Genomic DNA, 16496 nt, shown 5'->3' with positions numbered 1-16496 from the left:
CTGGGAGGTACCAGAAACCTGTTTCAGCTCCCACTGTGGGAAGCGAAAAGCCGGCTGGTGGCTGCCCATAGCGGGTGTCAGCAGAATCTAATCCCAGCTGGGTTTGTTGGTTGGCTGCAAAAGGCTTGCAAGTGAAAGCCTGAGCTAAAACCCAACTCATTTGACACTGCTCTCTGATAAGGTTTGATATGCTCAGTCCCCAGGAACGCCACCCTGAGAGACCAGAGCCTGGCACCCAGACCCAGAAGCAGCTCTCTGCGTGTGAGGGGTTATCTACAGGGAGCTCCTTGCGGATTTAGAGCCCAGTGATGGGGGCAGGCTGCCCTCCGCGTGTTGGGAGGTGGTGACCACACACTTCAGCAGGGCTTTCAACTTAGTAGTTCAAGCGAATAAACCGTCAAAGGTTCAACACCTACTGAACTTTTTCTGACTTTCCATCCATCCCTCATTTCATTAAACACAAATTAATTCCTTAATTTAGCTTTTGTAAAACAAAGAGTTTTCAAATTACAGGCTGCATTTTTATCAGCACACATTACCAGCAAAACACATTTGCTGCTGGTGTGAGTTCACCCCATTGGTTTCAACAGTACTATCCTATTTTGCACTTCTTCAGAAGCTGTTTTGGGTTTTGTAACTTCATTTAAAATGGTTAAATACTTGTTTTATATCTGAGTGAAAGAAATTTGCATCAGCATCAATATCTACTACGGCTAAGTAATGACAGTCCTCACATCCAGAGTGGATCTTGTGTCTCAGCTCTTCTCTGACATTTCTCTGCACTCAGGAGTAAGAAGTCAGTTCAGGGGGAACGAGAGAGACCGGGTGGGATGAGAGACCATCCTTGACTCTGCAAGAAAGAAATGCTGCTCAAATGTCGCACTCGAAGGGAAATTCTGTTGGCCATTAAGCAGCAGAGGAATTTAAAGGAATAACTCCGGCCTCACAGATCTTGAAGGGCATCAGTAGAGCTTAGAAGTCACAGGGACACATCTGCGACAATATGGAAGAAACTTTGTGACTGATGTTACTTTTGGCATCTTCCCTTAGATTCGCACTGGTTTACAAGTACATAAAGTTTCCCTCAGAAGACATTGAGGATTCTCCTGTGAAAGGTGGTTTGTCTATTAATAAAGATGCCCCAGCCAGAACCCCCAAATCAATTGCCACATTTTAAAAGACTGCTTTTCTTACGCTGACTTCTGTGCCACAAAAAGCTCTATCTAGCCATAAAAACCACAATAATTTTAATGAAACTGTACGAATTTCTGATCTTTATACTGTATAATTGTTTCTAATTGAAAATTGGGTTATACAAGTATTTGAAATGAAAATTTACTGTAAGTATTGTTCTAGATTGGTTGCTTATGAGCACTGTGAACAAAACTGATCCTATATTCAGTTTTAAAATGCCTGTACAGCAAGCATTGCATTAGCAACATAAGGAACAAGCAAAGAGGAGTAACATAATGCACACCCTTCTGAGACAGAATGCAAAGCAACACCCATAAATAAGAAATAAATAATTCATCACAAATGTTATACCTTACTGTTATCTATTTCAGGGGCCAATACGGAAATATTTTGCAGATGCCCTCTACTGGGGAAGCAAGAAAACTAATTAATCGTACATGACTTTCATGTAGTAAATAAAATAAATAGGGAAACTATTCCTAAAATCTCATAATTTCTTCACTTATGTTAGCTCTTGCAAGAAGAAAAGCAACCAAGGCAACGGTCTCTTAGGCTTTTATGATGAGCCAAAAAGAAACAGGGGAAATGTAGATACATTACTGTTAACATCACTGAGAGAGCAATCAAAGTAGAAATGGCTTTTTTAATTAAACTCTGATGATAAAACTGAGAAACCACTGATATCCTTGATAAGTACCACATTTAAACTCAGATTAGATGCTTACAGACCTTAAGATGTCAGACTCCCATTGTTTATACGATGCTGCCCTCTAGCAACTCCAAAGCAGCGCGCAGGATTCAGGAAGGTTTTTCTCCGAACACAGGTTGCCTTTGCCTTTCAAAAAGTGTTTGTTGTTTGCCACGTCTGTGCTTTGAACTGCATTTTAAAGCTCTTATTTGGTAAATTTTCTATACTAATTGCATTTCTCCTGGCTGAAGAGAAACATCAAAATTGGCTGCTTCCTTGGAATGGTGGAAGTTAAACACATTTGGAGACAGCTGCTGCTTTATAAAGGTACATACACCCGGCTAATCTGCTCCATTAGACCACCTGATTCCCTGATGTATTTATTATCAGGGAATCTGGCTCCGGCCCTTTGCTTCCTCAGTGCAAACTGCACTACAACAAAAACAATCTGGTGCCAGTGAACTCAAGCAATGGCTCTACAAGCTTCCAAAATCCTAGGTCATATATTGTCCTTTTTTTATAGCTCTACATGTACAGGGCACATCCCAGTTCAAGGCTGGAACTGTAAAACCCAACCACACTGGACCACACTGGTGGGGTCTGGCACATCCTGACTCTTTCTGCCTCCCCAACAGGTTCCCCCTGTAACTTGTGATCACTCTCTGCTGTTAACTCAACCCTGGGAATTAAGATGCCAATAAAATACACATTAATTGAAACTAAAAGTTAAATCAGTAATTTTATGGCAGTTATAAAACAGTTATAATTTTGTTTCTGCTTTGGCCTGGTAAAATATGTTAAAATTCCCAGGCCTATGCTAGTGAGGCATCAAAACGCATGCTCATCTCCAAGGTACCCTGAACGGTCCCACTAAAATCAGTGTGAGTTCAAGACAGACTTACAGACTTCTCTGAATGCCAGCCCTAACCAGAAGTTCAGATTCTGATCTCTAACTGAGTTGAAAGCCATTGAAAAAGAGCTTAATTTAGAAAATCTTGTTCTAATTACAACAAACCCAAACTGGCTCCAGACCTAAACTGGAGAGAAACATAATTGAATATTCTGATTAAACAGCTTCCATGATTAGAAAAAAATAAATAAACACAGGTTTTCTGTTAAAAAGAAGAAGAAAAAAGCCATCTCAGGGAAAGCACCAGAAATGCCAACAAAAGAGTGAAGGTGAGCTGGCAGCCTCTGGGGCAAGGGAGGCTCTTCATCTACCTATAAGACCAAACAGTTATTTGAAATCATGCAGAAATGGAAAGTCTTAGCAAAGTAAAGGCCAGGCATCGATAGAAACATACTTCAAAAGGCAAAGAAATTTGTATTTTAGAGCATATATGCCCTAAGAACCTAGGAAAAGATCACTGCTGTCATATTAATCCAGTCGAGCTGAGGAAGCGTGGAGGGGAAGGTGTCAGTGAGATGTATTTGACTCCTCCTGCCTCTGTCCCTGCCACCCCCGGGAGGCAGCACCGTGGGCTGGGCTGCTCAGGGTGCCCACACCGACCCCTGGCTTCTTCTTCCCCTCTTTCTTTTCAATGTGTTTTGTAGACAGCCCAAGTGTGGGGGGTATGACTACCAGGAATGGCACATTTGCACTAGAAAAGCTCAGCTGTGTATTTGAGGAGGCTTTTGTATTGCCCAAACAGAGCAGCAAACTTGATCATTAGGGAGCAAACATTAAATAAACATCTGAGGGGTGAAGGCATAGTGATGTTCTGACTTAGGGACATCAGGGTACTGAAATTTCATTGTGCAGTAAACTGCTACTTGGCATCTGCTGAGAACTTCATACTAAACTGAAAGCATTTCCACTAACCTTTTCCTCATCAATTTAAACCTTGGGAGGGGTTGAGAAGTGATGCTACTGAAAAGCATGGTGCAGCAGTGGAAAAATGTGTTACATGGAACAAATCAGTAGATTAAAAGCTCCACCTCTATTTGTCCAAACAAATATTCTTTTCCATTAACCATAGCACAGGAATCCTGTATCACTGTCTTCAATGCTGATTATGTGCAACTGCTTTTAAATATTACTTTCGGGTGTCATTTTTTAACTAACCAAGGGGACATTCTTAAAATACCATAAAATTATTTCCCTTGCTTAATATTAATAACAACACTTTTTAAAATGTTCAGCTTCTGGTCCACACCCAATTTGCTGAAAGGTCAGAATTAGATCCGCTTCTACTGCAAAATCTTGTCTCTGGAAATCCAAAGTTTGCATATGAAGGGGAAGACGAGAAAGCCCTAGTACTGAAGATACCTCAGAATAGTACTGAAGTAGCTCAGACATGAAAATTACACTTAATCAAAAGAATGGTTAAATACAGTCCCACTCCAACGCAAACTTATCTTCAGGTACATGCTTCAGCGCCTTCCTGAGTCAAGATATTAATGAACACAATGTTTCCTATGGGCAGTGTTATCTAAACTGAGAAATACAAAACTTCAAGAGTACATACAGCTACAGAAGATGTTTGACATCTTCACTCATAGGAAAAACACCTTGAGCTGATAAAAATCCCACTGCCACGGAGAAATCAGATGCAGAGCAAAGAGCTCCAAAGGACAGAAAGGTAGCAACAAGTGTCTGAGGTAAAGGGAAGTTTTGGAATGATGGTACACACTGTGAAACCTTACTGGCATTACATTTTATTCTTCTTTATTCCTCTTTGTTTGCATTTTTTAACTGGTTTCGGACAGTTCCAAATTTCCCCAGATTCGAAATGTACCACAGATGAGCTACAGATTGAAAAAAGCACATGCCTGGGCTCCAGTCTGGATCCTGACATATTCTTCTTGTGCAGCTCTTTACAAGACATTTAACTTCTCCACTCCATTTCTTCTTTATTATAAAATCACCACCCTACCTCAAAGGACTACAGTGATAAAATTTTGCTATGCATTCTTCCCCAAGATATTTAGATAGCCTGACTGCAGGCAGCAGAGATATAAAAAGTATGTTTAAACAAGAACCTCTAAGGCATCTTAGAATAGAGTCACTGCACTGGAGACAGTGAATGACGAGAAGAGCTGAGAAGGGAAAGGCAACGCAGCGGCTGCAGTGGCCAATTTTCCGCACAGTCAACGTATCGGCCAGAATGACACTGATGAGCTTCGGGCTGCCGCTGCCTTCTGATGGAACCTTTCCTGATCTGTACACTCCAGAGCAAAATCAAGCCCAACAATAAAGCCCTACCTCTTTTCACTGAAGTCCGTGCATTTAGAAGCCAGGCTAATCACAACTACGAGATAAAGTATCTCTCCTTTTTGTCACTGTGAACATAAGCTCAAGAAAGGATACACCAATTATCAAACTCAACTTCTAAACTGATTCAAAATGTGTAAGTTTAGAAAGAATTCTTTATATTCGTAGCTGTATAACAGAGCAGAATCAGGACCACTTTGCTCACTATTTTCCCCAACATTCAGAACAAAACTTTTGGTAAAGGAGTTTTTAGTCCGTTGCTTTGGAGTATTCTGGTTTATACTACTGTATATACAAAACTGAACAAATATAGTAAGGCTAAACTGAATGCTTCATAGCATGGGAATAATCGTGCACGTGGTGGTTGTTAATATCAAATTCCTATTATATTCTCTCACTTTGCTAAGGCAAACCTGCAACGCTCAGGCCAAGCAGATGCAGAATGTATCAAATGAGTACTTTAGGGCAAGGAACACAATAACACGTTTCACATAAACTCAGGGAAGCAAACCATATCCCTGACATATTCTGCTCCCAGACATTGCTGAGGCAATTGATAATTCTTTATGTCTCATGCGAGGATCACCAGAGTAAATCTCTGGAATTAGTCATTAATCAAACAAAGCATAGCACAGAGTTAGAATTTTTGAAATGGTGCCAAAAGCAGTTGCGGAAATTCTCAAGAACAACTGATAAGAAACTCAGTGCCTAGAGGGAGGGCAGGCTTGTAGCTTTCCTCTGGTTTTGGTTTTTTAATTTTCTTTTTGCATTGATTGTGACAGAATCTTTACAGGGATCTCAAAAAATATTCCAGTCAATCCTCTGTAGAAAAGAAAATCAATTTTACAAACAGTTTCTATTCTAGTGGCACCTTTCCTGTAGTTATATAGGGTGAGACATATCCATCTCAGCAGTAGGTTTCCAACTAAAGAAGAAAACCAAAATACAGGGCAACAGTATGGGGCTGGAATAGAGGAGGGTGGGATGAGCCACAAGCACTTGGCAAGGAAGATGGGGATTGAAAGTGGGTTTTAAATACAAAGGAGAAAGTCCCAGACAGTAGGGCAGAAAGGCAAAAAATGGAGAGGAGAGGGAAGAGAAGAAGACAAAAAATGAGTGAAGAGCTTCTATCAGATAACAGCAAGTGTCTAATTAGCCTTAGCTAGAAAGGGAGAAATCTATCCCTGACAGCCCATGAGAACCAACTCTCAGGTAAAGGAAGGGACTTCACTTCTCAGGTTCCTGCCATAAACCCAAATATTTTGCACATTTTTGCACACTGCCTAGATGAACAGCAGTAGCCAGGGATGGATGTACTGAAACAGGGAAAACGAGAGTTGCAGTAATCAAGGCCATTAACCTCAGGTTGCCCTGTCCTGCCAAACTCAGCCCCTCACTGTCGAAACAATTCAGCTGGGCACGTCCTTCAGGGCACTGACGCTTATTCTTATGATATGCCCTGGGATACTAGCGATGCCTTTGAGGATGGAACAGAAGGTAAAAAATACCCATATTAGCAATAATACACCCCTCAGAGAATCATTCCAACCAGAAGTTTATTTAGCATATAATACTGAGCGTGTAATTTTTGTTTAACATGTAATTCTGAGCCACAGATTATTCCAAGATGCAGTGGACCTCATGTTTAGGCTCTGACACTGGCATTTTCCAAAATACTGTGTCTGAATTGTCACTTCATATCAAACAAAGCATCTAAGAGCATATTACATGAAAGGCATCACAGAAGGAGGTTGATTTGATACCTTAAATGAAATGGGGAAAACCTTTTAAACACCCCAAGGGACTCTCAGTTGTTTTGATTCAATAGATTCAGTTTACCCCCACATTGTTAAACTTTGGTAAAAATATTTTGGTGTTGATCTAGTGATAACACAGTAAAAACCATGAAAACTGCTCTGACCGCTGATATTTTTCAATTCTAATTTACGAAAAAGACTAAAATAAAATTTCAGCAAATAGAATCTCAAGATTTATTCACTTTGCTTCTTTGTTCCCATCACGCAACTTTCCACATTATTTGATAAGAAAAATAAACACATCCCATGTTAGACAGCTAAACCCACCTTGTCAGTGAAGAACTGGGATTATGCCTATAACTGTTTCAAGCAACAATTTATGGTTAAGCTCTGCTTACTACCTTAGCTGCTTCAACAAATGATTTATAGGAACTACATATATTCAGCATAATGACTAAAATTCCACAAGGTGCTGGTGAACGGAAAGAGCTGCCTTTGTGGGTATCACACCGGTGTTAGAGCTGAGCATCACATTTCTAGCATTTCACGAAAGCATATTATGTTATTCTCAAGGTCATTAATTACTTACCATTAACAAACACTTCCAGCAGATCTTCTCCAAGTTTATTAATTTGATTAGGACCTTACTGGCATGCTGAATCAAAAGGAGTTTTCCTGTTGATTTCAAAGGGACTAAGATTTGGTCAATATTCCCTCATGTTATTAAAACAAGGTCTTTCTCCAATCTATTAGCCAAGGTATTGTATTAAATTAATGATTAGTTTGTTTTGACTTCAGAAAGCTTCGGTCTCTTTTTTTTAAAATCCAAGTTACTTCAGGTAAGTTAATCCGTAAAGTTTTCACACTGCGGTGTAAAGTATTGTGCTCTTTCTCTTCCCACTGATCCTACCATGGCTGGCATTTGAGGCCCTTTTTTTCAAGTCATGGTCACAGTTTTGGATACTGCAAAATGTCATTTTTGTGCCAACTCTGGCATTGTCATAAAAAAGATAATTATCTGTCAATTCACTGGACATTTTCATACTTCAGTGATTTACACGTGCCAGACATAATTTTGAAGTTCATGCTCCAAAGAGCTCCCTGAACACGAGACCGTGTATCCAGAAAAACAACCAGTGACATCCCACTGAAGTGTGTAAAACATTCACCTGCATTTCCTGGTTTGTTTTGCTCAACAAGTTTCTGTTACCGAGTTCTCACTTCCAGCCACGCTAGTCCGGCGATTCGATTGCACGGCTAGAAACAGGACTTTGATTCTCCAAATGAACCAGCACTTACAGGCAAGGACGCAAACATTACTGGAAGCTGAAATCCAAATCCTGATGTGCACACAGACACAACGGCAGATGATTTATTGATCACACTAAACTATCCAACAGGCTCACGGGTAAGTCGGTCCTGGTGGGACAGCACTAGTTTTGGGTGCTTCTCCCCTTCTTGGCAGGGAAACTAAAGGTGAAATCCAGCACTTCGCTTCCACTTTGCTCAGGCAAAACTCAAGTCAATGATACTAAAGAAATGACTGAATTGAAGAAAATAAGAAAAAGAGCCTTCAAACATTTAGCTCTCAAGAGCATGTTAGATAATTTCGAGGTGTCATGCTATAAAGCAGCACGCCTAGTGGAAGATGTACTTTCTCCATATATCTATTTGATCGGCACCATAAGCATCAGTGTCTCACTATAAGAAGGATGAATGTGTGCTAACATCTTTGTTTCCGTGCCAAACCACCCATCTGTTCTCTGCTCACAATTCTGTCATGCTCTTTTCTTTTCACTTTTGCCCTACGTTGTATTTAAGTTAAAAATATAAAAATAAGCATTATGTCATATATATAATTTATGATCTAGACTCGCGGTACTAATGAGATTCAACAAAAAGAAAATGAAACGGAGAGAGAATGGTTCAGAATACTAAGTTTCCGATTGTTGGAGAGGAAGCACTGCTTTATTGTGTTGCATTAGCAACCTCTTTACAACAAGGAGAGACAAAGAGTGTTTGAATTAATGATCTCATTTGTGGGGGAAAAAATGTCATTTTTTAATGCACAGTTCATCTGTTGACACACAGACACCAGCCTCTAATGATAGTCTAATGCTGATATATCACTAGCAGCGTACCACACATGATGAATTACCCACTAGCTGTCATGATTACTGGCTTTAGGTTTTATTAACATAGAAAAAAGGTACCTACAAAGTCTTTTGTATTATCACTTGCTGCTTCAGAGACAGAGGAACAGAGGTTTGAATTAGGAGTTTTTAGAAGATTAGTAATCAGGCTTCTTGAGCTTACCATGAAATTTATGAGATCATATATACCAACACTAGATATGAATAAGTGCTTACTGCCTTTTGTCTGAGAGAGAATGTTGCAACATGAGTCATAATTATGTAGGCCATAATTTCTAATATTCTACATTTCCTTTTGGTTAGCAGAAATACTTCAGAAAGTGCCTGCTGGGGTGTAAATACAAATAAAATGATCAGCTTAATTCAGAGATTGCCTGCTGTTCTAGCTCCCAGAACAAAACATATGATCAGTTGGAGCTGTAGACAGATGAACAGACCTGATAATGGGCCTTTTTCTCCAAAGCACCTACAAATGAGCAGGTCAGAGCTGGGCATTCTCAGCTGCCCTTGTACATGTGCAACTTAAACACCTATTTATTTTCATAGCACAAATGCTGAACTCCTTAGCCCCACAGAACATCACCAGTTGTGAGACAACAGCAACCAGTATACATTAAATATATTCACATACGCACAGCATCTTCAAGATCAAGTGCCAGATACCCTTGAAGAAGTACAGCTTCATCGTCTGGAGTGGACAGTCCCACCAGGATGATTAAGTGATCACACACCACTATGGCTGAAGCACATTAAATATTTTGTTCTCCCTATGATACCACTATTATTTGGCACATCTTAAAAAACTGGTGTTAAAACAAAAGCACATTCTGGAGTCAGGGCAATATTTGGCTCTTTTCTTAGATGCACAACTGCTTTTCAAGGCAGCAGCTTCTCATAATCCAGTCCCATGTGTCTTGAATCTAACCCAGTTATAGCACTGAAGCTTTTTCCCTTTTCAGTGTCAGTACAAAGAAAACTGGGGACTAGCTCCTAGTCCATGCTCTGGCAGCTTTAATACTGTCCTAAGTAGGTTACTGAGGATTACTTTTGGCACTGCTCGGGAAACTTAACTGCTGTCAAGCCAGCGTACCCAATTTTGTGCCAACTGCTTCTTATTCTCTTCTAAATCAGGGAAGTAACATTAAAAAAAAAGCGCCAGGGAGCGAGCTGGGCACTGGGGCTAGTGTACAATGCTCTAGCGATCAGTGCGAGCACGAGGAATCCAAAGGGGACACTCAGAGACCAGAACCACCTGGAGAAGTCCTTAAGCTACTGTAATTTGTTCTGGGCACAGTATAGAGAGAGCAGTGACTCCTCCAAGGCTGTGCCAAATACTCTGGCAATTCTTGATATTTTGTCCCTAAGTCAGTATTTGCAGAAAATTTCCAAAAGTGTTATGTTATCCTTCCTTCCTCAAAGTTTTACCTGAAATCCCTTCACTCTGTGGGACCACAAACAGCTCAAAGAGGGTATTTAGCACAGACCCTACACAAGACTGAGCTTTCCAGAAGTTAGAACTGTGCAGCTGCCAAGACCTCTGCAAAGTATCAGCTTGCATGACTGCTTTGAAATTTAGGAAATAGGACACTGCTATGAAACATTGTCACTACATCACAGATATTACAGTTAAAAAGAACTTTTTGAGGGGTCGTATTTCCTCTTCCATCTGCTATTGCAGAACTTGCTTCCACGCTGAACTCTTAAGGGTTAACTGGCATTGGGTGGAGGAGGGGGAAACCAGAGGTCAGCTCATGTTCTGATACCAATGAACTCACAAGTTACTCCTTAAGCATGTGGTTTCACCCTAGGTTCTTCCTGCCAGCAATTTCTCACTTTAATCATACACCCACAGCAACCCAGATCTTTAAATTCAGCAATTCTTTCTCAGGTTTCAGCAAGTCATTGGCAGCCTGAGCTATTTTGGGGATATTTTCTCTACTGCGGATGCAGCTCAGGAAAACGCAGGGAGCATGCTAAAGACCTGCAGCTATTTGCCTTGTACAATTTGCTCATTTCTCTTTATTTCTCTGTTTTCCTGCACTGATCACTTAAAGGACAATCTCTCTTGCAAACAAAATCCCCGGAGCCTGATTAGAGGGACTGACGGCTCCCAGACACGGATTGCCTGCCAGCCCCAGCACGGTAAGGACATGGACACTTTTGGCTAGCCTCGCATTGCAGCTTTTTCAGCTTTGCTGAACGTTTATTTGTGTCCATCGCTTCCAAATCAACACTGCTGGCATGGCAGGCAGTCTCCAGCTCCTGGTCTCCATTTTCATTCCCTAAAATCCTCAGCACTTGTAAGTAACACATTTAATACTCACCGTCTCTTTGTGTGTTCTAGAAATCAATGACTGACACTAATTTTGATGAGTTCCAGGGGTTGTGGTTTTTTCCTTACATTTTAGCATCTTTTGGAGATCTGTAATTTGTAACCGTGATTGAAACTGTGGGTATTTCTATTGCCTGATCTCTATTTCAGATATATTGTCAGTCTTATTATTTAGCTTAGCAAATTATTCAAATCAGGGAATGATTTTATGTATGGTAGATGGAAACATTATAAAAACGACCTGCTACTGCTGATTTATAGTTCTTCTATCCATAGCTTTCTTGTCTTGTGTGCCGGCTCTGCTATAATACCTTGAAGCTGCCACACAGCAGTGCGCTAACACTACAAAGACATGTACAGCATCGAACCAACGCAGCAGAGCGAGCTGTACTAAAAATGAATAGGTTTTATCATGCAGTTCTTTTTATATATGTTCACAGAAATGCACCAAGTAAGCTCTGCAAAAATGGCGAGATTCCAATTTTATAGGACATAACTATCTTACTGAAATACTTGTAAAATAGTTTAACATCCTCAGGGATATTTTACTTATACATACTACTGCAGGAAGACGAATGCAGCTCATGTCTAATAAATGTACAAACCAAATTCTGGGAATGTCTGGTGACAGGAATTAGAAAAGGGATTCTTTGGGTCCTTTCCTGTACTTCAGGCTTTTTAGAAAAACTGGAATTGCTTTATGCTTTATCCTTTCTTGTTCACTAATGTGATGATTGCAAACGGAGAATTCCCCCGAGGGCTTAATGTACTTCATCCAAATATTTGACTGCAACTCAGTGTTTGTTGTGCTATTAGGAGAGGTTTTAGAAAGCCTGACTTCGCACCGAGCTGGGGAGGCCACCTCCGATAGAAGCAGCAATCCAAAGCTACCTGTGTGTGCTGCCAGAACAGCCAGGAGCGCACTGGACAACTGCAGCCCCATCACATTTCCTATCAAAATGCTCAGACATTACAGTCTGCAGCAGAAGCAGAAGTTAGCACAGCCTCTGAAATAGTATTTTAGGAACTAATTCAAACTCCACCTTTCGCCTTTTCAATACAAGAAAATTTTTAATTCATTTTCTAGCTTGTGAATATTTCTTGAGTGACTTATGAAACCAGTCGGAGGGATGGGAGAAATGCCCTGTGTGCACGTAAGTGGACTGAAGGTCTTTAAGGCTTAATTTTCAGGATGGGAAAAGTTCAGATCTTGGCATGCAACACATTTTAAAAAAAAAGCCACGCAGGATACAATGACTTACAACTCAGAGCACTAGAAGCAATATGAAAACTTCAGCTGGTATAAATAGATTTAGGATCAGGCTCTGAAACCGGTATTTTTTTCTTCTGAAAGCCTCTCATCAATTTTGAGACAGTTTCTATGATACCTTCTCTGTTACTTCGGAACGTAAGACTGATGTAGGAGCCTGGCTCTCTCCTCCCACTGGTGAATCACTGCCTCAGTTTCACTGAAGTCACTGATACTAAATTAGCTTAATGACAAATAGGAATCAATCCTTTCATCCCCAGATCCACCTTACACTCAAACCCAAACGTCAGCACTCAGTTTGCTGGAAATCTTGAGACTCGACACATTTCCCAGAGACTGCAGAAAGAAAGAAATCATTATAGCTGGATGTGCTTTGCTAAAAGCTGGCAAAGTATTCGATTGTTTACTGTTAACGGAGGAACTGATAGATCATTAGACAAGTTACAAGGCATGCATGTAAATCTAGATTCTATATTTCTTTCTCAAAAAAAAAAAGTTATTCTCAGCACAAACACAAGTTGTTTAAAGGAAGTTCTACCAACAGGACAGGTCTGTGCAGAACTGAATGTTTTGGGAATTAATTCAGTGAGAGAAAACTCAATACAGTGCTACACCTGTACAGATAACCATTCCAGTGGTAAGCGGTATTCTTTGGGCTCATTTTAGAAAATGTCATACTAAATTGTGCCATTGATAAGAATTATTATTAGAAAGACAATGTATGTTATTTCACAATACGTGCAGAAAGGAAATAATCTGAATAATCAGAAAGCAGATGCCATCTGGGATATATTAACTTTTTATTTTTAAAACAAACTGTTGCATACAGGAGCTCTCTGGAAGCTGAAAACCCTGTCTTTGTTGGAGAAGGAATATAGACTATGAGGATTAGTAACTCTCCAGGTGTTCCCAGCTGAGGATACACTCATGCTATGTTAATACATGGCGGGGTTTTGTGCATATACATTAAATCAGCCACACACAGGATACTAAAGATGAACTGACTCTATAAATGTACTAATTTACAATTCAGCAGCAGCTCTGATGCAGGCACTCCATAACTCATACTTGATGGTCCTTGCCTAGAGCCAAGTACATATAAAGGGCTAAAGGATATCAATAAGGGCAATGGCTAAAGTGGAACCCAGGCTGACTTACAGTAGAACTTGTTCTGGAGTCCAAACATGAGGCAAACCCACAATTTTCCTGCACCTGAAAAATCACAGAAGTGGGTCCCTCCAATTTTAATGACATCCTCAGACACCCAAAGTTATAATAAATTAATTATTGTGCATGAGCACAGCTGCAGTAATTGGCTGGTTATTTCTCTTTACCTGACTTTTTTAAGTTTACTTTTTTTAATTTTAGCTTAAACTTCGGTTAAAAAAAGGTTTAATTTGTCCTGCACCACTCCTGAGTGGCTAGACTAAAAGTGCCCATAGTCTCAATGGCCCCATTGGCAGGCAGTAACTTACTACACTGCAACAACCTGATCGGATGGCTGAGCCCTTCATTAAAATTGAAGGAAGAGTTTTATTTTTCCTGGCTGTCACTTTGCACCAGACTAATTCTATTAAATCCAGTCGAGGGACTGGGTTGAAAGAGGAATCATCAACAAAAAGTGATTATTACAAGAATTCTTCAAGGACTGGGGCTGAATTTTAATAATCTTATAGAGAGAGGCTCTGCAACAAAACCCGGGAATATACTGACAAATTTTGCTGGTGATATATTGGCAGGCAGCATCAATTTAGAGGATGAATATGACAGAATAACAGAAATGAGAGGAAATGTAGTAGAAATGTAAGGCTCACGGGAGGCAGGGAGGCAGTGAGGACGCAGTGTGGCGAGCGGCAGGTCGGAGCGTGAGGAGGGAGACGTGAGCTCGGCTGGGCCCAGCAGCTCAGCTTTGGCTTCAGCTCAGCTTTGTCCTCTGGGTCGCTGCTGAGCCCCGGCAGTGCCAGCGGGCCCCAGCCTTCTCCCAGGTGGCAGCAGAAGCATGAAGATGCTCTGGAGCCCATTTCTCTCTGATCCTCCCATCTCTGTTTCTTCCCACACCATCCCGCAGCAGGAGTGGGCCTTGGCTTTCATCTCGGCCTCTGCCTCTGGTAACAGTTAGAGAAGCACAGGTATAGCACTGGTGGCATCCTATAAGCATGGGTGAGTCCCTATTTGGAATGTTATATAGTTCTTGTCACTCACAATGCAAAAAGATCAATACATATCATAACAACGCGCCAGGAATGTGAATGCTATTGGTAAAGTTATCATCAGGGAAATGAATTATTTAAGATGTATGACAACGTTGGCCCAAGAAAAAATAGACATAAGTCAAGCATAGCAACTAGAGTTAGGAGAATACACTGAAGCAGTGAGATGACAGCAAGAATCTTAACTATCTTTTCTTAAAAAATGAAGCACGATCAATAAGAAAAAGCACCTTATGTTTCGGCAAGTTGCTGCAACACTATAACCACTCCAGGACTGTTTTCTAGGTCACTGTGATACATGTTAATGTGAGATAAGAATCAGTTCCTGGATGTAACGCATGGGTGAATGGATAGATGCTATACCTTACTTCAGCAGATGTTGCTCCTTTTGACATCACTTGTATGTCAGTACAAAGACTAAGATAACATCAATGTGATAACACCAGCCTCTTTAAGGCACACAAATGAAACTAGCGCTTTGAGTTGGAGAACAATGAATGGAGCAGACTTGGTTCTTCTTGATGTTCTGAAGAATCTCTGTTATGAGGCTGCAGAGATCAGAGTATACTGAATGTATTTCAAGTATAAACGAGCACAAAAAAGTTATTTTCATGTTAAGGTTTTTCCTCTTTTGCTCAAAACCCAAGTCCAACAGGCTGTCCTCACTGTGGAGGGACAGGAAGACTGAGAGCACGAGACCCTTCCTTCCTTTTTCCCCAAAAGGAAATGCAATTGAATGCCACATGGACGAGAGACAGAGACTATAGTATAGATCTGGATTTATTTGTCTGTTTGACACCAAAGCAACAGACCTCAAGCATCAAGGCTAAAATTTTTGTCAAAAGCATGTCAGAGTATCATAACTCAGTTTCTGTGTAGATTCTACAACTGCCATCCAAAATACAGCATGTTTTATTGCAGACTTCACAGCTCTTTCCACAGGCTGCGGTATCACTAAAGAGCCTTCAACAAAGCAGCATTTTTGTGGCACTTAACCTTTAGAAATGGATGACTGCTGTTTTCAAACTAATTTTTGAAAGATATCCTTGCAAAATTTATGACTGAAATTCCATCCCTAAAAGTGGAGTCAGTCACTGCAAATTGCATAATATTCAAGTATTTCAATTATCTGGAGATTGTAAGGGAGAGAGCTCTCACAACAGCAACAGGGAGCACAATATATCAGAGAGATGCATTTGAAGATTACATGTCTGAGGCTACAGAAAACAGTGGCTACAAGAAACAGTTCAGCTGCAGTCAATGGGCAATTTCACCTTAACTGCACAGAAAAGAAATAAATCCACTGGATGAAAAGACTAGATTTCTGGCATTTAGTATATGTAATTTGTTGCCAAAAAGTAAGTAGAACTGTTGAAGCAGGTAAGCTAGATACTTTAAAATGTTACGTGTATAAAGACTGACTTAGTTGAATCACTTAATAATTTTCCTTAAAACTAGTTGCGAAAACAAACCATTGGCACTAACGTTTGATGAATTTCAGTGATAATGCTTTGTAGTCTGCCAGATAGATAGATATAATCCCTGATACCATCTTCTGGCTTTCTAGACATTGGCTCCAGTTAAATGCAGCTGCAACAGACTCCTTAACCTTCCCCATCGAAGCTATCAAACCTCTAGTCAACTCTCGTGCACATTTCTCTGATCTTGCTGATTTTTG

At 40.4% G+C, this 16496-nt stretch overlaps 1 protein-coding gene across 1 annotated transcript in view; it reads left to right on the top strand.

Annotated features, from left to right (window-relative positions):
- The first annotated feature begins 10976 nt into the window (after positions 1-10976).
- AMMECR1 (AMMECR nuclear protein 1) overlaps positions 10977-16496 on the top strand; it is a 100881-nt gene continuing 95361 nt past the window's right edge. The window contains exon 1 of the mRNA XM_065643312.1: positions 10977-11148. Within this exon, the coding sequence (XP_065499384.1) occupies positions 10977-11148 (172 nt within the window). The remainder of the gene's footprint in view (positions 11149-16496) is intronic.

Source organism: Caloenas nicobarica, chromosome 12 (genome assembly GCF_036013445.1).
Source record: "Caloenas nicobarica isolate bCalNic1 chromosome 12, bCalNic1.hap1, whole genome shotgun sequence".
NCBI lineage: Eukaryota > Metazoa > Chordata > Aves > Columbiformes > Columbidae > Caloenas > Caloenas nicobarica.
Note: the sequence above shows the minus strand (reverse complement) of the source record. Positions and strands in the feature narration are given on the sequence as shown.